A 21,497-nucleotide genomic window follows, 5' to 3' on the forward strand; every position below is an offset into this window, starting at 1 on the left:
TTTGGTGGTTTATTTACAGTATCTCGTGTATGTTTGCCTCTATGACTAGCAATTCCAGCTCAAAGGATGCTGCTCTCTGATTATGTGTATCTGAGTTCTTTGGCATCTAGGGATATGATTGTTTTCCTTGCCTGGCTACCTGAACACCGCTAAGGCTTGTCTGCACAGGTGGAAGGCCAAGAACAGTTCCATTTTGTGTTAGATTTGTACTGCGCGTGTATTGGATGGATGATGTCACGTTTCAAGCTGTATTCCGTTTAACCCTTTCAGTACCGTCATATTTTTGTATTTGTTCTGCTTACTATTTGGTGATTTTATACAACTTCAGAAATTTATGTGGGGATTAGAATAGTGAGGACTGGCAATTAACCCCCTTCAATACTGGGGCACATTTGTCACCTTGAGATTTGTGTACGATTAGACCAATTTATTGACGTAAGGAAGGGTCTATGGAGGTCAGAAGATTCATGGTCAGTCTTCATTATTCTAATCCCCCAAATAAAATCACCAAATAGTAAGTAGAATGAATGTGGAAACGCATCATAGTACTGAAGGGGGTTAATATTCTGGCCTCCATAGACCCTTCAGATGTAAACAAAATAATCTAATCATACCCAAAACTCAGGTAAAAATACGTCTCAATACTGAAGGGGTTACTACTGGATATAGGAGAACACACGTGACTAAACTGTAGGCGTTACTGGGGAAGCCTGGGAGGATAACGCACCAGTAATGACCAGTATTAACATTCTCGCTTCTTCCGGTCAATGATACGTGGATTACCAAACTTACTCGCCTCTAATAACAAAAAACAGTGAAATACCATCGCCAGCTTGATATTTCCAGAACCGTATACCGCTGTCATGGATTCATTCCGTTAACAAGGGAAAAACTAGCTTGCTATAACCTTGCCCAGCGAACACAATAATATGTACTATCAAACTTCCTGCATAGCGTGAACTTCCTTATATTGTAGAAAACGTAGAATGGGGAACTATGATAATCTGACGTGTCCTTGCGTTGGTTTGTAATAATAGTAATAACAAGTGTGTGTGTTGGTGTCTCATTCTGGCAGTTTGGTAAAATGGTTATGAATTAAGGTATATTGTAGTTATAATAGCTGACAGGATGAACAACTGCTGCTTCCTGGGTCATTCCATTAACATTCTGCCCAGAACACACACACACACACACACACACACATAGAAGGTTACTGATTCTTGAGCTACAAAATTCTATGGTAAGATTGAATGATACTAATCCCATTACCTCCTCCTTGACCTTCCCTACACTAAGATTGAGACCAAACAAGTATAGTAAAATTACTTACTATACATGGAAAAGATTATTGAGGCTTGAGCTGGAAATAAGAGAAGTTAAAATTGAATGATACTAACTTGCATTCCATTCATTTCCAACTAATTCTTCAAGACTGACACCAAATAAGCATTAAAAAAAAAAAAAAACACTAATTTTATATGGGAAAGATTGCTGAGGTTTGAGCTATAAGTAGAAAAAAAAAAAAAAACTAAAACTGAATGGTATTAACTTGTATTCCATTCAACTCCAACTAACTCTTCAAGAATGACACCAAACAAGCATTGAAAAACCATTATTTATACATGGAAAAGATTACTGAGGCTTGAGCCAGAAAAAAATCTGATGAGAATTGAATGATGCCAGCTTTCAACTAATGCTCCTTTCTCTTCAACCTTCCCTACACTGATTTTAAAGACTGAGACCAAACAAGCATTGAATGATCACTAACCAAATGTTCAGTACCAAATCATCAAGCACATAATACAACTGTGGAATGCTTCATAGTGTATTTTTTTCACTATTTTACCATTTTTACATTATTGCACCTCATGATGTATAAATATGTGTAATTTACGCACTAAACTAAGGAAAATTTGAGCTTTTGTTGTACTTTTCTCTTATGTTGTACAGTAACAAGAATTTTACAAACTAGAGTACAAAAAAGTAGCTTGAGAAACAAGACAAATTGTACGTTTTTGATGATGCAGAGCAGTGACGACCCTGCACACTAAGATCCTAATTAGGTAACTTGACCCATGTACTTTGGAACATTATAAAAATGTATACTGTTTTTTTGAGTATTCTTAATTAAATGCTTGATACAAAAATATAACTTGTACTTTGTGACAATTTAGCGATGAAATTTGAACTACAGCAGTCACATGAGCAGTTTACATTCACAAATATTAAAGCTTAAACTTCTTGTAATAATGTTTGTTTTTTTTGTTTTTTATATTCTATAACCTCACTCTGAAATGCCACTTCAACCATTTTCATTTAACATAATATTACACCTTAAAATACTAAAACCTCTTACCATTAATATTGCAACGTACATCAATTTTCCTCTCCACCCTTAACTTCAGTATTTCCTTGATTCTAAATGCCAAAACTCTCAAGCTACTTTGTGGGTCTCTGCAATTGGTTGTTTCTCACAGTCATCTCTAAGCTCACAACTCTTCTCTTCCTTCTCTGCACCATTTTCTAGTACAGCCGTCACTGCAGAAGAAAAGTTAATTATATTGAACTCACAAAAGGTAAATCTAGCAGGTAATTATACACCACCACAGGCCTTCATTTAGTCACCTTACAAATACAAGTACGAAAGATTACTTAGCACCCAAAGGAATAACACGCTAATCATAAAATATCTCTAACTGACATCCTCTTAAGGCAGGCAGTTATTTACAAGACTCCTTTCATAGCAGGAGTAAAATAAAAAGGAAGAAATTGTTGTTTGGTTGATTTCCCAAATGGTGACTTGTTTGAAATGGTCACAGTTTTTAGTCAAAGTTATGTACAGTATGGTGAAGGAAATTAATGAAACTTGCTCCCAGAAGATTGACTGGTCTCCTATCCTAACCCTTAAACCTGACAGTGCCCAAGCTATTACAGAGATAACTAGTCCACTCTTCCTGTCTCTATTAGTCACCTTTAAAGACACAGGAAGGAAATTTAAACTACAAACCTAAATAATGTCAAGAAATGTAACTTCCTGAGCAGAGGTAATGACACTGGAAATGTATTGAAGGTGGAGGTGGTGGGGAAAAGAATATCTAAGATTAAGACATATGCAGAACACAAATCTGACTCAAATACTGTTAACCCCTTCAATACTGGGACACATTTTTACCTTGAGTTTTGTGTATGATTAGACCATTTTATTGACATTAGGAAGAATCTATGGAGGTCAGGAGATTAATGGCCAGTCTTCACTATTTTAATCCCCCACATAAGTTTCTGAAGTGGCATAAAATCACCCAATAGTTAACAGAATGAATATGGAAATGCATCATGGTACTGAAAGAGTCAACAGTAACTAAATATATATATACAACTATGCAGGTGAAAGAGTGAGTCATAAGAGAGGTGAAAGGTATACTGTACTAACACTGCCTGGTGAGCTGGGTGGTGGCTGAGCACTCACTGACATCCTCAGCCGCCTGCTTCAGGGAGATGTCTGTAGAAGGAAACACAGCGGATCACACAACAGCCTACTGGTTGTTCATGGTATATGTTCAGTATCAGATTATATGGATATAGAGATGTAAAATAAATACCTGATGTTTGAGAGTTTGAGGACCATCCAGTCATTATACTTCAATTTTGTGTATAAAATGTAAATGTTAAAAGCCTCCCAGCTACTAAGGGGTTTCTATAATTTATCTGTAAAGTATTCCCATTTCTACAAAAGGACAGGAACAAAATGAAGAGGCCCAGACAAGCATCTCTAACCAGAAGCTCATTTCCATAACAAAAAGCACCTCACACTGAACATTTTAAAGGAAAATGTAAATTCATTTTCAAAAGGCATTATGAAAGGAAAGATAAAGCAACAAAAAGAAAGGATGAAATTCATAAAATAAGAAAAGAAGTGAAAATTATGATCTTTGTTACTGACACATTCTACACACCCAACACTGTATAAAGGTTGCCAATAAGTTCACATGCCCTGACAGGTACAGCTTTTACTTTCTGATGAGCAAACATAAGACTAAGATTATTTAAAATGAACAAGGCTCAACATTCTTCAGATTAAGTCTTTCTCATTGTACATTTTGTAAGTCCGTAGATACAACAAATGCATTCAGGAACAAAAATGACATGAAAAATAAATTTGAAAGACGCACAACAGTTACAAGTGTCCCACAGGAATACAGTGTACGTATATTCTTTCACATTACGTATAAAAGTAAGGATTATCCAATGTAATGCAATCACATATAATGCTGTAATACTTTGACAGGCAAGGCCACAGCTGCCTTCCTCATTCTCCACACGCCCACAGATGTGATGCTGCGGGTGTTAAGGCCGGCACCTCTACCTCACTAACACAGAGCTGCCCACCACAGCTGCAGTGGCACAGAAGATGGCAAGCAGCTCATTTTAGCCAAGCCATCAGCAGGCTGTTGCCCGCTTTTTTGAGTATATGTATATAATGTATTTATGTGACTATGTATATACTATTGTACTTATACTCAATAAACCTTTAATAGTAATAATAACTTCAACAGTATCAAAAAAATCAATTGTGCTTTGCTACCATCTTTCCCACGAGAAACAGTGACAAAAAGTCCTAAACTCCCCAAGCTGGACTCCTGTCTGTCACACAGCTGCTTGTGTTTGTGATTTTGATCCCACGATGTAGCAGCAGTGTTACTCTACACCAAATTAAAAGATCAATATGAAGCCGTAAGTATTTATGAACTTAAATGAGTATATATGAGCAAGTAAATGTGAACAGTGGAAGGTTGTGCTTTCTTAAACCACTCACTCACACTGACATCATCAAGTTTCTCACTGTTGATCCTGGCAAAGACAATTAAAGACTACAATCACAACAATAACAACAACTTCCCCCCAAAAAAAAGTGACTTTCCGTAATCATACCCTCATCTAGTCCATTACATACAGCACAAGCCAACCACATTCCACAGACTAGTGACTTCACCACTCACGTCTAACTCAATTCAGAGTAGATCGTGAAGTGATTAAATAGTAACTATTCTTAATGACTACTGATCACGTCCACCATAGTCAGCCGTGGAGTTTAATATCATATGTGAGACTCATCAAAGATATATCACATTGTCATATGGCCTGTATTATTCTGCGCTGGAACTAATTCATCCTCAGCTCCTCCAAAACTACAAATGTGAAATTATTGTACCTGGTACATAAACAATCAGATCTTAGTGATATTGTCACAAATCAATAACATAAGAGAAGAGTTTATATAGCTTTCTCTCACATATTCTTCCTATAAATGCAATGTGAAATCATGCAATGCCATAATCATCTCATCACCATCTTTAATGCCAAGCTCCTTTTCAAGAAGCTCCCTGCCATAGAAGGCCATGGCAAAAACATAACTTGACCAGACTCTTAGGTTTGTTCCACTGGGTACTGTTCATTGTCCTTACCCATGCTTCACTTCAAACATTCTTTGGAACAGCTATCCTGCATCTATCCTAATTATGTATATAGGTAATACATTTGTAGATATTACTCAAATCAAAGTAACACAGAGTACCTCACAGCACAGAATCTTGAATCACTCTTCAGGCATGGCGTGCACCTGCACCTCCACTTTGATAGTCTCCTGAGACAGCAGGCAGGTTCGATCACTCACATCTACTATTGCTGACACACCTCTCAGTCCTTCCTGGTCCTCCTCACCACACATCACTACACTGGGAGTTAGTTTATCTCCTTCTGAGGCACCATCCACCTGTGTCCTGTTTCCCTCCTGCACACTGGTTTCACTTACACCCACGTGACACATGCTGAGGGATCCCTGCTGAAGCTGTGACGACACACGCTGCCCAACAGGTGACACAACACTCCCAGCAGCTCCATACGAAGGACAACACATGGAGGAGTTACCTTCAGACAGATGTGGGAGAGAAGAGCCTCCTGGCCACTTAGCTGGCTGAGAAGTGACACTGCCAAGGACCTTACTAGGTAGGTCAAAGAGAGCAAAGCAGTAGTACCCCAGTCCTGCACCACCCACCACGGCCAGGGTGAAGTAACCGTTGTAGCTCATCACTGCCAGCATCAGTATGTAGCCAATGGTGAGGTGGATGATGTGAAGGACTGTCTGCAGGACGTGAAACTTCACTCTGTAGGAAATGTATTCATGTTAATTCTGCAATGAAATGGAACTGATTTTTTTTTTCTTTCATATAGCCATGGAAGCTTCAGAACAATTATTATATTACCATAATATTACAATTTAAGATACAACTACTACAACTACTACTACTACTACTACTACTTAACAAACAAGACACTACATGCATGTCAATCAAAATATACATGACCAAACACAACAATTCACATTTCAATTTTACTATAAACAAAATCGCATTCAGTTTACCACACAGTCAACTGAAACCCAAACATACACTCACATTACTAAGGACCTCAAATAAAGAGGCACTTAATAAAAATACAAAGACCATAACACAACATAATCAGAATCAACAAGCATTTTTGCATCTACTGGGCATGATAATGACAAACACAACTCAATATTCACCTCTGAACAGCAAACATTAGTCACGTCTCTGTTGAGTACAGTGAAAAGATTACTAGGAATAGACACTCTCATAGAACTCTGTACCTTATCTTTCTTTAATTGTTACTTGTACCAAATATTATAAGATACACATTTAATTTTAATGGCTAACTTTTCACACTCGCCATGTCCTATTCCCCAATGCACTTGTGTCAGAAAGTTGCCTGTTTTTGTTGATTCTTGCAGTGCTCATTCAGTGGCAAGTGGGCATCAGTCCTCTCTGTCTTAGTGGCCCAGAGACTATGTTAAGTACTTATGAATAGCACTGTGAATGTGATGTATGCTTATAATACCTTGTCTCACTTATCCCCCTTTATGGATGATGTCAGCCTGGTATACAGATAATACGAAGATAATGAAGTGATTAAACAATGTGTCATAATCTCAATCACAATAAGTTTCACACTGTATAATTATATCAAACTACTTTCATTGTACCACATGTTTAGTATTGTCCTTTAATCATGTGAGATTATTGCTAACACTAATCACATGACTTCACTAACTCTTCACTTGATCGTAAACCTACGATCACTGTAATAATCATCATCATGCCTCACAGAAAGCCATGCATAACTACCTGCGACAATACACCAGCCTTTGCAATTCAAGGTCTGTGAGGGAGGCAGGAGGTAAGAGTGGCAACCTTTCACTTTTGTTATATCTGTTGCAGCTTGTGTCCCGGGAGGAAGTGGCTACCTTCAGCAGCAGGGAGCGAGCCACCTTGAACCCTTCGGACAAGAGCGAGAGTGATGCCAGCCCCATGCAGAGGGACACCATGCCTGTTGAAATGAGGGATATTAGAAAAAGAGTAAGTTTTTTTGTTATTCTTGATCACAATTTTAACTAAAGCACTGAGCAAGGTAACGATTAAGAGACTTGCCCCATGTTGTGACGACATTGACGCCGGAGAAGAGGAAGTCGTAGACCGTCCCTGAGAAGTAATAGCTCATATGCATCTTGACCCTGCAATGTGGGAATAACTTTGTAAGATACGTAGCAATATTCAATACAAAAAACCTTACACATAGGTCCAAATCCTATCAATCCACAATGTAGTGTTTCTTGTTCATCTTTCCTTTTTCACATCTATCCATCTCTTAATTTTGGTGAGTGAAGCAAAATGGAATTTTAAGTATTAAATTTAACTTGGTTTTCTGAGTTCCCAGTTATTTTCAGGATGGATAACGCACAAAAGCCACATGAGCAAACATCACATCCTCCTACAAAACTAAAGCAAAATGGAACTTTATGTATCAAATTTAGCTTGGTTTTCTAAGTTCTCAATTATTTTGAGGATGGATAGCATGTGAAAGCGACATAAGCAAATATCACATCCTCCTACAAAAGTAAATAATTTTCTACCAACCTAATAAAGATATAAAACAAAATTCCATATTCCCTATTTCCTTCCTTTAAAAACACCACAATCAAACACGATAGCTCAAGTCAGACAGTCGATCAATTTGCCAGCAGCTAACTCATTCACATAATAAAACCACAAACACTTGTATTGCACTAAGAGATCACTTATCACAACACTGCACCCCAAAAACCTACGTGGAGTGTTCGTATGGGTCCCCTTCCCTCTCTGAACGGTACCTGGTCTGATCACACAATCTCTAAATGAAGCAACCGTGGCTTATCACAAATATGAGGCCAGATAATGATTACCTTATCGAGCATCAATTCCAACAGCCTGACTGACGGGGATCGCACGCCGAAAACAATTGTCCATAGATAAAAACACACCCAACACACAGACACCCACTTCACGAGAGAATGTACTGTACTATGCATGTATCTTAATAGCCCCAGAACCAAGTCACTCAGGTATTCAGACGCCAATATAAGTGTCTATTAACTCGCATCAGTCGGCACCAATCACACAGAGATAAGATGAAGTAATAGGAGGCATATGCACCAACATTCAACACGCGCTAATCTTTCACAAACCTGTATATTTCTTCACCTTCGTTGTTAATCTAATGCATAATCACCACAGCTAGTAACAGCGATGCGTGGCGTAGTGGAGGGGTATATGTGTGTATGCCAAGTGTCACGAGGCTTGGGGTACGGCAGACACATACCCGGGGTGAGTCTGTGGTGTGGGGTGAGTGTGAGCCTCGCCCCTCCTGTCCCTTTGTTTATCTGCTCAGCTGACCAGCAGATACAGAGGCTGCGGCCGCTTATATCCCAACTATTTGCTTTAATGATTACTAATGATTATTCCACTCCTTGTTTAGTTTAGTTACTTTGATCCCGCCGGTAGAGATTATGGATGTAACCTTGGTCCACTTATTTCTTGACTATCTATCTGCAAAACCTGACGCAAGTGGTTCTCAAAGTTAACAATATTTCCAGGTGTCAGCAATGTGTTCTGCCCATAGTTGGACATTCAGCTGTCTACATGCTGATGTTATACCACTATTTTGATCCACAAGACGTGCTGTCGCTACCTAGGTACGAGGGACAGACGCAGGGCACTGAAACACTTCTGTCCGCACCAGGCGCACCTCGACTATTTTCAAAGGACTTCAGTTGAAATGCCGGGTTTCTCAGTTTCTAAGTGCATTTTTACCGTTCTAGGGATGTTATCAAGAGTTAGGGACTATTAATAGGAGAAACACCCTTGGGAACCCGTCATCATCTTCCTTGTTTTGGGGATAATAGTCGAGGTAAGAGTATACATAGTTACAATCATCTTTTATTTCAACAATGTATTATTCTTCGAAGGAACTGACAACAATGTAGCCCCTCCCTTCAAGACATTCTCATCATACTACCTCTTGCATCCTGATCGACAAAGGATGATGACCTTGCAAATACCAGCAACAAGTTGATCACCACAGTGACCACACCACACTGCACTGCACTGTTGCAAAGGGCATAGTGACAAGGCTATATAAGTACAATGTGATAAAAGCAGTCCGTCTGTCTTCTCCCTTAGATCATCTCTCCTTCATTATTAAGAAACTGTAACATTAATTTAGACTGATAACTTATCGATCTGTAGCAGAGATATGGGTGTTCTGAAATGTTTCCGTAGGACTGTGCATATTTGATAAATAAGTGGTTTAGCGGTCATAGATTCAACGACAAAAACTCGATAGCAATATAAGATCGTGATTAATAGTGAAAATTGGATGTTACTTTGTAGTGTATCACGAAGAAGAAGAAGAAATTAACAACAACAACAACAACATGTACAAAAAGAGGAGGAGGAGTACCTAAGGAGCTGCGGGAGGAGGGGGGGAGGAGACTAAAACAGGTCTAGCGGTAAAATTCAGGGCACATCTACGGTAGTTTCCCTTCAAGTAAATCAAGTAGACTTTCACGTCCTATCTCATTTCTCTCGTCGCGTGAAGTAGGCCTCTCAATAACTCAGCTTATAAATACTCTTTGTACTCTGAAACGCTGTGCTCTTCTACCGCGACAGTTTTCAAAAAGATGATAAGCTGGATTTTTAACCTCTTCATTGCCATGTAGCATTTCCATATTCATTTCGCTTACTAGCTATTTGGTGATTTTATACAGCTTCAGGATCTTATCTAGGGCATTAAAGTAAGGAAGACTTTGGCTACTAATCTTCTGACCACCATAGACCCTTGCTTATGTCAATAAAATCGTCTAATCGTACACAAAACTCACGGTAAAAATGCATCTTAGTATTGAAGGGGTTAAGAGTGTTTTTCCTTTTTAAATGTAGAAATCTTGTTATTCTGCCTTAAGGATTATAAAAAGAAAAATACCGTACAACTTCATCTAGTGTTCTGAATGTATGTAGCGGAGATACGGAGCACAAGTGTTCCACACAACTTGAAACATTGTAGCGATAACCTCTCATAAACAAACACTAATGAAACGAAGACTCACAAGAGAAGAGTAAGAAAGAAATATTCATTCTCTGTGTCCTCCACCCAGATCTTCCACGCAACACATCGATTCATCACCATCCATCATTGCCACCACTACTATACTTTCCAAGCTACAAGGATTAGTCACACTGGTGGTAATGGATGGATCTTCGTGCCCACGCCACTACCAGGACTCCGCCTCTTCTCCACATTAATTCCTTCAGTACTGGGACGTATTTCTTACCTTAAGTTTTGAGTTCCTTTAGATGATTTTATTAGGAAGGGTCTATGGAAGTAAGAAGATTAAGGGCTAGAGTTTTCACTATTTTAATCCACTCATAAGTTTCTGAAGCTGTATAAAATCGCCAAAGTAGAATGAGTATGGAAATGCGTCATGGTATACTGAAGGCATTAAGTTTCCAGGCTCTATTGCCCTACGCCACCACTATCTAATCCTAATGCAGCACGTGCGGCGACATTCAGTAAGGAAGCAACGTCAAAACAATGTGAATAATAAGTAATTAGGATATGTTGCTGAAAATGTAACGATGATTATTGAAGTGTACGTGAGAAAATAAGTACGACTAGTATGGTAAGTTAGGTGAAAGCAAGCGAAATCAATAGAAAATGCGCAGTTTGAAAACAATTATGATACTTTTCAAGAGGTAAGATGTGAAAATACTGAAGTTCCCAAGACATGAAAAGAATGGAATGACACTGCACGAAGCTTAATTCTCTCCAGCGTCACTCTTTGCTCAACTATCAAATATCAACCCAGACGAAACTAATTTGTTTTGCTAAGGACCAAGAAAAGGAAAGAGAGAAAAAAAGGTGAAAAAGAACGATTGCTAATCAAAACACCACTGTCTACAGCATCCCTCTTTCCAGCTGCACAGGGTCAGTGGCAGCACCCTCCGCGTGGCAATGAACTTGGGCTAAGCAAACACCAAGGTTAAGTGGCTTGGCTCCACCGCCCTGATGAGTTGCATGAAAGTGATGAATGTTGCCCGGAGACTAGGGTGCGGAGAGAACCTAATCCGTAATCGCGTCACTTGGAAAATTGCAGTGGGCGTGATTAACTTTCAAAGATTAGGAATATAAAGAATGCTCATAAATGCAGGTGTGAATGTATGCATGTAGACAGTCTGATGAAGCTACCCTGTCTTAACTCCTTTCAGTACCATGACACGTCTTCATATTTATTCCGGCTACTATTTGGTGATTTTATACAGCTTCGGAAATTTATGTGGGAGTTGAAATATTGAAGACTGGCCATGAATCTTCTGACGTTCGTAGACTCTTCCTGATGCAAATAAAATCATCTAATACATCCCACTACTGAAGGGGTTAAAAAGGTAGTCTGGCAAATACGTATACTCAGATAGAGATGCTAGCAAGAAATAACACACATATAAGTGAATAAATAAATAAGTATATACGTGAATGAGTACCTACATAAAAACTAGTCTCAACCACTTAAAGATCCTGTTGGAAAGTATTACTGTAACTGGGCTCGATGTGTTTCCAGGAGAGCCAGAGCGTGTCACCATTGCTACGATTGCCACAACGCAGACCCACGCACAGTCAGCGGCGGGGGTGACAATAGGTGAATCAGAAGCGTGCCCACCAATCACCTGCCGCGTTGAACAATACTGAGCCACGTGGGTGCCCTCCTTCTACCCGCCACTAGACGCATTTCGGTGAGGTAGTACTTTCCCCATATTTCACTTCCTATTGTCGTAAACTTCCGTCACTGAAGACACGATTGCCCCGCGCTTCACCTCACAACACTCATCAAAACACTTGGGTTACGACACGACGCGAAGTGACATTATTTTTCCAGTAACAGGTTTGAATTGTCCTTAAACGTTATCTAACTTTTTTTTCTTTTTTTCCAGGTAGAGGTAATTAACCTGTGCAGTTCTCAGTGGTGGTTGATTTAGTACAAAACAAAATACATATTCTAGATCACATTGCTCTCTCGCTACGACTATTTTCAAGAGTCAGAGATGATCAGCTCAGTTCGCAAGAGTGTTTCTGCTGTTGATAAAGTAGAAATCTTGTCAATCTCTCATTAAAACCTTAACAATAGCTTAGAAAACCTGTGTGATCTCAACCAGAACCTTTTGAAACTAGTGGAGATACGTGCAGAATGTTTAAGAATATGATCCCATGTCATATACAACTTGTTCATCTGCGCGCGTATGTACTGTGTGTGTGTGTGTGTGTGTGTGTGTGTGTGTGTGTGTGTGTGTGTGTGTGTGTGTGTGTGTGTGTGTGTGTGTGTGTGTGTGTGTGTGTGTGTGTGTGTGTGTGTGTGTGTGTGTGAGTGTGTGTGTATGTGTTATGAGGCAATACAAAACAAACAGGTTCACTAGTACAGACAACTAAGCGACGTAACCATTACCTACTTTTGTTCGCTGCAAGACGTGACATGTTTCGAGTGTTGCAGAGAGACTTGAGGTGAGTGGCCAGCGCTTTCCTTCCGGGCGTGTGAGGTGACAGGCCATCCAGACACCACCAGGCTCCCCCTCTACCGCTGCCAGACATTAAGGAGTGTCGGGCATTTTAGTAAGGCACGGAATGATCAAACATTTAACTCTTTAACTATTAATGGTAATGCTGGGAAAACCCTAAACTAATTTAAGAAATGTATGAATAAAATGAAAGAAAAGAAAACTGGTGACGTATCTTGACGCTATAGGAGTCTTAAATCTTAGATAAAGCACGTAAAGAAAATAAAGAAAATTACCCCCTTACACACACACACACACACACACACACACACACACACACACAAATAAGTTTTCTCGTTAGTAAATATATTTTCTGCAACAGTAGGTAATTTCTCTCATCAAACACAGAAACATAACATGACAATCTAGAAAAAAGGAAAAGTAGGGAAGAGAGAGAGAGAGAGAGAGAGAGAGAGAGAGAGAGAGAGAGAGAGAGAGAGAGAGAGAGAGAGAGAGAGAACAAAATAACGATAATGGCAATCTACGGTAAAGAAAAGAAAAAATAGAAAAAAGAAAAAGGAAATGATGGCATTCTAGAAGGAAAAGGATGTAAAGAAAGTAGGAAAAAAAAAAAGTAAAGCAATAAGAGAAAGTCTGAGTGCGATGTAACCTGCTAGGAGGAGGAGGAGGAGGAGGAGGAGGAAAAGGGGAAGGAGGCAGAGGGTGGACGGGGGTAGGTGCGCAATGGGCGGCAACCTAACCACACGAGGTGAAGAGCGAACCTAACCTGCCTCAGTCCACCTTAGGGGCAGCAGGAGCCTGCACCTCTTCCGCCACACCGCCACACACCTGCCCAGTGTTACCAGCGGCTAAGGCGTCCCTGTAGCAGCGGCAGCGAGGGACGCAAGCACCAAGAGTCACAGCTGGGGTCATCAGTCACCATGCGGACTTGTAACATGGTGACTGCTATCCTTTGGGTGACGGCCGCCCTCCTGTAAGTATACAGATCGACGCAGGGTTCCTTCATGCACACACACACACACACACACACACACACATGGAGTTGTTTGTACTTATTGGCATTTGATATAATGTGTTTGGTACATGATATGAGAAAAGAAGTGAATATATCATGTATCTTCATTAGCGGTTCTAGAAGCGGCGAACCGTTACTTTGGTTCAGTGGATGAGCCGGTCCCGCGGGGCACGCTGTTTACTGGGAAGTAGGTCAGATGTCAGTGACACGGCAACTGCCTCACGTCAACATTACCTATGTCTCTTCACTCTTCAGTAATATCACCTAAGCCTCTTCAACGTCACTGATGCTGCGGGCATCCTCGACCTTCACGATAACAACGCGTCGTAATGATATGCATCACGCCTCGTATTTCTGTGACCGCGCCATGTTCTCTGGGTGTTATACGCGTCCTAGTCCTCAGATTATTTGGAACAATGAAAACCTAAGTGGATGAATAACATACTTGAATATGACAAAGAGGAAAAGAAAACTCCAGATCTTAGAGTGAAATTCTGCGTCAACTGTCTTTGCCTGACATAATTTTGTTTTTTACTAACTAGAAAACGGACTTCTGTGATAGTACACAAATACTAAATATTTCCATTCATTTTTTGTACTGACTTGCAACAAACTGTAGCTGTAGTTGCTTGGTTCAAAATGCAATCACAATTTTGTATAATTTTCCCTGAAGAATGAGCCACAAGTCGAGGGCAGGCAGCGTACGCGTATGGCATTGAATTCTCCCTATATTGCTCTGAATGTCGTGTCAGAATAAAGAATGACAGTGAAAGGGAGACATATGTCAGTCACTGAGTTAAAATAAATAGATAAAAGTGAAGTTTGAGTGCGTCAAGTGTGTACCGTTAGAGCGGGCAAGGTGGAGGTCATGGAAGCAGTTTCACCGGGCCTACTTTTAATCCAATAACAGTGCAGAGGACTGACTACCAAACATATCCCAGCACATCTTTGAACCCGAGCCTTGGCTTCCGAATGAGGTGACAGTCAAGGACATAAGAGGTTAATGCCCCTTCATACCCTATTAGCATTGAAGAATGTACTGAGTTTTTTTTTTTTTCCTTCTTTCATACCCACCGCACATGGTGTCGCCAGTTGGATGACACGTTTCCGACTCATGCGTGTGATTATGGAATACGTACTTCAGTGATATAAAAGAAAATGCGTTTTTGGTATGCAAGATTCCGGCGATTTTGCTACGAAGACGCCGGGCTGGGACCAAGACCAAGGATTATTTTCAAAGGCCACAGGGATTATTGTTCGTCAGATTCTTAAAGTATTTTCTATGTTGATGTTGATAGGCTCACTAAAACCATTTGAGAACCCTTGAAAAACACACATTAACCACCGTTACAGCGGCAGCGGAGATACGAGACGAGAGGGCCGAGGCAATGACAAGAACGCACCACCCCGGACACATCCTTGCAATTATAGTCACCGGCAATGGCAATAATATTATCTCGTAAAGGAGCAGAACGAAAAGTAAACAGCAATGTACTTTCACTAATGTTTTGTCAGTGGTAGCTAGATAGTTCTGTTAATTCGTATCTTTTGACAGACGATTAGCATTTTCACTCCTTATCCATTTTCCTGCTGCCCCTAAAAACTTCCCTGAACTTTCACCTCGCCTCGCTCCCCTCGCCTGCTGGAGTGCTGCGCGGCGCCGTGCTCGCCACTCGAGGGCGGAGCTGGCAATCTGCCACAGCGAACACCAGATACTATTTCCGTTATCCACTGAACCAAGGGACAGTGCACACTGGTACTTATATGATCGGCTATTTTATATCTTAGCAGGTTAAGCAACACTACTCACTGTTTCTGTTCACTGTGCGAGGGAAAGCAGCTGGTTTGTATTCCCGTAACGTGGCGCGCGTCTTATACAACACAAGGCCGTAATTGTTGGCCGTAAATGTCTGCCCTGCTAGAGGACACGTGGACATCGAGCATTGTGTGGGCGTGAGGAGTCCCCACCAGCCCATTTTGGGAGGACAGTGGGGTCGATGTCCTGACTCTGCTGGCTTTCCACCTGCTGGCTACATGATCAGGAGGCGCGCAGCAAACTGACAGGAACAGAATTCATACTACAGTGTTACTACTACTATTAATTTCAAACACTGTGGCTACATTAAAGGCACTCAAAGGTATTCATTATTTATCCTCATCAGATCGCCACTTTCACTAGCAAATTGTAGCATACTTAATCTCGCCGCGAAGATAAAGCGATACACAGCTGTAGCCACCCACGCCTTTGATGTCCACTCAGTATATGAATAACTCTTAGAATGACGACTTTAGTGTTTTGTGTACTGTACTGTTATCATCATTCTTACCAAAGATCTACACCACTCACTTCATTGGTCTTCAGTCCTTACAACTTCCTACACCAGTTACAGAGAGAGAGAGAGAGAGAGAGAGAGAGAGAGAGAGAGATGCATGAGTACAATAAATACATGCGAGTAAAAAACACTTCCTGGTCGTCAATGCATAGCTGAAATAGTGAGCCCCTTTCTTCCTGCGCAGGTCATGGGCAGCAGGGGAGAGAGCACAGTACAGGCCTCCTGCAGACTTGGGCCTCAGTCCTGTCCCACTCCCATCAAAGACAAAGGAGTCACGAGGTTAGTAGAATGTTTACAGATTTATGCATTAATAAGTAAAATACATGAGTAAATCAAGAAATACAATGAAAGTTAAAGTAAAAATGTGTGTATGAATTAATGTAAAAGAAAAAAATTAATGCCACTCACCTCATCCTTATGCAGAACACTAATGCCTCTTTATGCAGTTTTCTTCGGCTCCTCAGCATGTACGTACCAAGGCAAAACAGGCACTTGCTATGGTACTGTGGAGTGCCTGGCGCTGGCTGGTACCTTTGGGAACTTCTGCCGCGGACTATCAGGACTCTGTTGCCTATGTAAGTACTTGCCTTTGGTGATGATGTTCTTTATTTCCTTGTAACATATCTTTTTCAGTATAACAATCATGCACATGTGTAGGCTGCTTTGATATAAGGAAGGAATTCTCTCTCTCTCTCTCTCTTACTGTATCTATACAGTACAACCACTAATATCAGTACTGGCTCTCCCTCTCTTTTGTACCACCAGTTCACCGCTCGTGTGGCATGAGAACATCACAAAAGTCCGCCTATTTCCAAAATGAGAACTACCCACAAAGTGCCCGTGTTGAGAAAAACTGTGAGATGAGAGTTGTTAAGCGCTCAGATGAATTTTGTGCCCTTAGGTATGTTATTTATTTCTTATTGAAGGCTTGCACAGGTAGTATTAAAAGCTACATGATGTCTTCCAACTTCCCCATGTCTCTTGGAATGTAAGTTAATAGAGGCACAGTTGAGGTTACAAGTCAAGTGATGTGCCACACTCACCTCCACTGTGTTTAACATTTTGTCTCAGTCCTAATCCCTCTGACCAACCAGGAGACTATCAATTGTGAGTTTTTAATGACTGTCAATGACTTACAGGAGTTCGGGAAGACCTAAAAGACAGAATAGTGAATGTGGCAGGTTAATGAACTACTGATTATGACTGTATGTGCATGTTCAGGTTACCACATGCCTGTATGTGCCTGTGCTTCTTTGCAGAGTGATAATGAAAGAGGCAGACTTTCCTAAGCCATCCAGGGCTGGGTTCTGTAATGATGCTTCTTATGTAGTCACTGGAACTCGGAGCAGTGCCATTGCACCAAAATGTGGTGATCTCACTGGACAGACTTGTAAGTAATGAGAAAAAAGACACCTGTTTCACTGTGCAATTTTAGTGGTGTGTGTATGTGTGTTAACATTTATCAGCTGTCACCTGACACATCTCTTAATGTGCTTTAGACAATGGATTCATTTGCAATTCCAGCACACAGACTAGTATGAATCACCAGCTGGTGGCAATAATGGTTTTGTATTATCAGCATAACTATTTCACAGACACCTACGACATGAGGTACACAGATGAACTGCAGCTCAGCATCAACACCACCACAATGCGGAATGGCCTCCAGTGGAACATGGAGATCCACCAAGTTCCCTGCTCTGAATACAACAACCAGTTAGCTGGCGGTGATGGGGTTGAGGCTGGCTCTGGCTCTGAAGGTGGAACAGTCCCCATTGAACCTGATGGCTCTACTGGAACTCAAGGCCCCATTGGACCTGATGGCTCTACTGGAACTCAAGGCCCCATTGGACCTGATGGCTCTACTGGAACTCAAGGCCCCACTGCACCTTGTATGTCAGGAAAAATAATAGAGAATAGAAGATATTGTTTGTATTGACCAAAATAGATAGCCATTATGAAAACAATCTATCCTGCATTCAGAGGAATTGCTTCATCAGCATAATATAAAAGTCATCCTGGGCAATGTGACATTAACACCTTTTCAGACACTAGTTTATCCTCTGATATCTACGCAACTACGCAAAGATTTTACTCTTAAGACTCAGCACAATACAAAATACATTTAAAGAGATAATAATTGAATTTAATATTTCAGTAAAACCTCCTCCAGTAAAACCACCGGCCCCACCAGCCCCACCTCCTACAAAGCCTACGTCACCACCACCAAGCAATATAAAGTGTGGAGAACGAGGACCACCATTCACGACATCAAGAAGTGTAGGAACACATCCATTACCTAAATGTTTTGTTTCATTGCTTCATACTTTCGACATTTAATTGCTTTATCCAATGAATTGCTGAACTAAGAAATAAATGTTCATACACAATAAACATGTACCATATTATATATATATATATATATATATATATATATATATATATATATATATATATATATATATATATATATATATATATATATATATATATATGTGTGTGTGTGTGTGTGTGTGTGTGTGTGTGTGTGTGTGTGTGTGTGTGTGTGTGTGTGTATTTTTCTATTATAAGCTTATCATAAATAGCTCCATCAAACAATGAAATTTGTAATATGTGCAGTAGTACATGCCATGCTTACATCCCAAATTAAAAGTATTAATCTTTTTGTAATTTGTATGTGTTCATTCAGTGCCACACATTCTTGAGTACACGTCCCATAAACTTGCATGAACAGTAACTAACTAACTCTCTTGTGCTATATTTTGTGATGCAGAGAGACTACGCCAGGATTTGGGAGCCCACGGGAAGGCGTAACTATCCGAGACCTGGAGAAACTTTCCAGAGACCAAGTTCTACGTACCGAGGAGGCAGACCAAATAGGAGAACTTCAAACAGACGCAGACCAAATAGGAAATCATCGAGTAACAGATCAACAATAAACAAGAGACAAGAAACAGATTCAAAGCAGACTTCTGCGGTGCAACAAGAAACTACAGTGGTTCCAAAACCCAGATTCACGGGAGTAATCAAATCAACTGAATGGGGAGTACCAGATCTAACTGACACACTCTTCCATGAATGTAAGTCAAATACAGTTCATAAACAAGCACATTTCAATTAGAGAGGGTTTTTGTACTTATAAAGCTTTAGCCTCAGTTGGTAATTTGTTGAACTGTTTAAATTATGTCTTCTTTTACTTGCCAATAATTTTGTCTCTCAGTGAGCTCATGAATTCAAGCAATACTATGTAATATATCAGAATGTTTATTCCTTATTTAATTCCTCTCCATTATTTATTTACTTACTTATTATTATTCATTTTTGGTGGGGTAGGACTGTGGAATTTTTGCCTTTTCTTCAGCAAGGTCACAAAAATTAAAAAGAAAAATTTTATTTTGAGACAATATTACAATGAATTTCATACTAATGTAATGTCTGTGCTTGAGAACAATAGTATTTACTTATCAGTGTTTATAGTGGAAGATCTACGTAATGAATTCTAAAATACTTTAAAATTATCATCTGTTACCTACAGACATGGGTCAGCGTTTTCGTCCTCCAACTCGCATCACTTTTGGACGGTTGGCTGGAATAAGAGAAATCCCTTGGCAGGTGGCCATGGTGGTGGACGGCAAGTTCCACTGTGGAGGCGTCCTCATTGGAGAACAGTGGATCCTTACTGCAGCCCACTGTGTTGTCCGGTGAGTCTGTATAAAACTATCCTTGTGAAGCCAATCTTTAGTTCTTCTTAATCAACAGCCTCCTTGTCAAGATATAAGGTGATGAAAGAAAGAATACAAGGACAAGAATGAATGGAGACTTGTTGTAGCCTCCTTCAGGGAGAGTTCAAAGAAAGGCAATACATCAAACACATGTTGATATATATACAACAGATGGATAATGATGAAGATATTTTAATTAAATGATTATGTATTCAAATTAATATATGATTAACTGAATAAATAAAGTACTAATAGTTATCTGCATCTAATCTCTGAAGTACTATATCACTGTTCAGTGAGAAATGCATGTTTTGCTATATCCATCTCTTTCCTTGAACAGGTATAAAGATACACCCCACAAACTGGAACTGACTCTTGGTGACTGGGATCTCAAAACAGATAAAGATGGAAAGTCCCTAAACGTTACTGCACAGCGTGTCACCGTACATCCCTCTTACTCCCGTGCCACTCTGCAGAATGATGTTGCAGTAATAAGGCTGGCTTCAACGGTCACATATACAGAAAGAATCAAGCCTGCTTGTTTACCCACTACTGGTGAGTTCTTTACTGTACCTAGGGCATGCATGGGGTGTCAAGCTTCACCATCAGTGACTACTTTCTTGACAACCTACACCTTACAACCTACAAAGAGGTTCCTTCAGTCTATGATAGGCAGCAAAATGTCTCATTCCAGGAATATAAATGAATATATATAATATGGTCATCATCTCAATTAACATTTAAGTTTCAATGAAAATATCAAACAGATATAGAGTTGGCTGGTAAGGAATGCACTATTTCTGGCTGGGGAAGAAATGAAGCAAAGTTACTCCAGGAACAGCTACAAGTATTGGAGGCAAAAGTCGTGAGCAATGTTCTGTGTGATGAGCGATGGAATACGCAAGGGGCTCCAAAGGGTTTTATTGTTGACTCAATGAAGTGCATGGATGCAACAAGTGGAGACTCCTGCAATGTAAGTTGGATCATCTTGTTAAATTTACAGAAACCTGAGAAACTTTTACCTGTTATTACACTTATGTTTTCAATATTTTGCTTGGTGCAGCCTCCACTTTATACACCTCTACTACAGCAACACGTTATCTTCCAGGGTGACAGTGGCGGCCCGTCAGTGTTAGAGCATCCTCCGGGGTCTGGGAGGTACGTGTTGGTGGGGATAGTGTCCTTCGGCTCTGGCTCCTGTGTGGACCCTCAGCTTCCGGGCGTTTACACTAGAGTGTCCTACTTCAGACAATGGATTTCAGATAACATGGTCTAGTTCTTACCATCTCTCTCCATTGAACAACTTTATGATATTCTGTACCTTTCATATTATTTATATTACAAATTACTTATGTTTTTACTCCAATACTTTAACCCAAAATGCACACTTGGCAATGATGCTATCTGAGACTAATCATCAGGACTCACCAGTGTAGTGAAATGGGTGTTTGTACAGAAATACACATACTTACTC

The 21,497-nt window shown here is 40.2% G+C and overlaps 2 protein-coding genes across 16 annotated transcripts; one reads left to right on the forward strand and one right to left on the reverse strand.

Moving 5' to 3' along the window:
* Nucleotides 1-1,811: 1,811 nt before the first annotated feature.
* LOC123519322 (high affinity copper uptake protein 1-like) lies at nucleotides 1,812-13,735 on the reverse strand. 14 transcript variants are annotated; one of them, XM_045280537.1, is made up of 6 exons: nucleotides 8,180-8,256; nucleotides 7,503-7,585; nucleotides 7,200-7,401; nucleotides 5,926-6,161; nucleotides 3,431-3,499; nucleotides 1,812-2,538 (listed from the first exon to the last, which is right to left on the reverse strand). In XM_045280537.1, the coding sequence occupies exons 2-6, from the start codon at nucleotides 7,576-7,578 to the stop codon at nucleotides 2,435-2,437; spliced, it is 687 nt and encodes a 228-aa protein (XP_045136472.1). In that variant the 5' UTR covers nucleotides 7,579-7,585; nucleotides 8,180-8,256; the 3' UTR covers nucleotides 1,812-2,434. The 14 variants fall into 14 exon arrangements, with proteins under 14 accessions (XP_045136472.1, XP_045136467.1, XP_045136468.1 ...); XM_045280532.1 differs by lacking the exons at nucleotides 1,812-2,538; nucleotides 3,431-3,499; nucleotides 8,180-8,256 and adding exons at nucleotides 12,888-13,015; nucleotides 13,720-13,735 and having other exon boundaries at nucleotides 3,993-6,161; XM_045280533.1 differs by lacking the exons at nucleotides 1,812-2,538; nucleotides 3,431-3,499; nucleotides 8,180-8,256 and adding an exon at nucleotides 9,406-9,428 and having other exon boundaries at nucleotides 3,993-6,161.
* LOC123519320 (serine proteinase stubble-like) lies at nucleotides 13,733-21,371 on the forward strand. Of its 2 annotated transcripts, none has more exons than XM_045280521.1 (12): nucleotides 13,733-13,926; nucleotides 16,486-16,580; nucleotides 16,748-16,876; nucleotides 17,067-17,202; nucleotides 17,561-17,691; nucleotides 17,897-18,193; nucleotides 18,460-18,581; nucleotides 19,075-19,381; nucleotides 19,837-20,002; nucleotides 20,364-20,578; nucleotides 20,791-20,996; nucleotides 21,132-21,371. In XM_045280521.1, the coding sequence occupies exons 1-12, from the start codon at nucleotides 13,874-13,876 to the stop codon at nucleotides 21,297-21,299; spliced, it is 2,025 nt and encodes a 674-aa protein (XP_045136456.1). In that variant the 5' UTR covers nucleotides 13,733-13,873; the 3' UTR covers nucleotides 21,300-21,371. The 2 variants fall into 2 exon arrangements, with proteins under 2 accessions (XP_045136456.1, XP_045136457.1); XM_045280522.1 differs by having other exon boundaries at nucleotides 16,766-16,876.
* Nucleotides 21,372-21,497: the final 126 nt, after the last annotated feature.

The sequence above is a fragment of the Portunus trituberculatus genome, chromosome 45 (genome assembly GCF_017591435.1).
Source record: "Portunus trituberculatus isolate SZX2019 chromosome 45, ASM1759143v1, whole genome shotgun sequence".
Taxonomy (NCBI): domain Eukaryota; kingdom Metazoa; phylum Arthropoda; class Malacostraca; order Decapoda; family Portunidae; genus Portunus; species Portunus trituberculatus.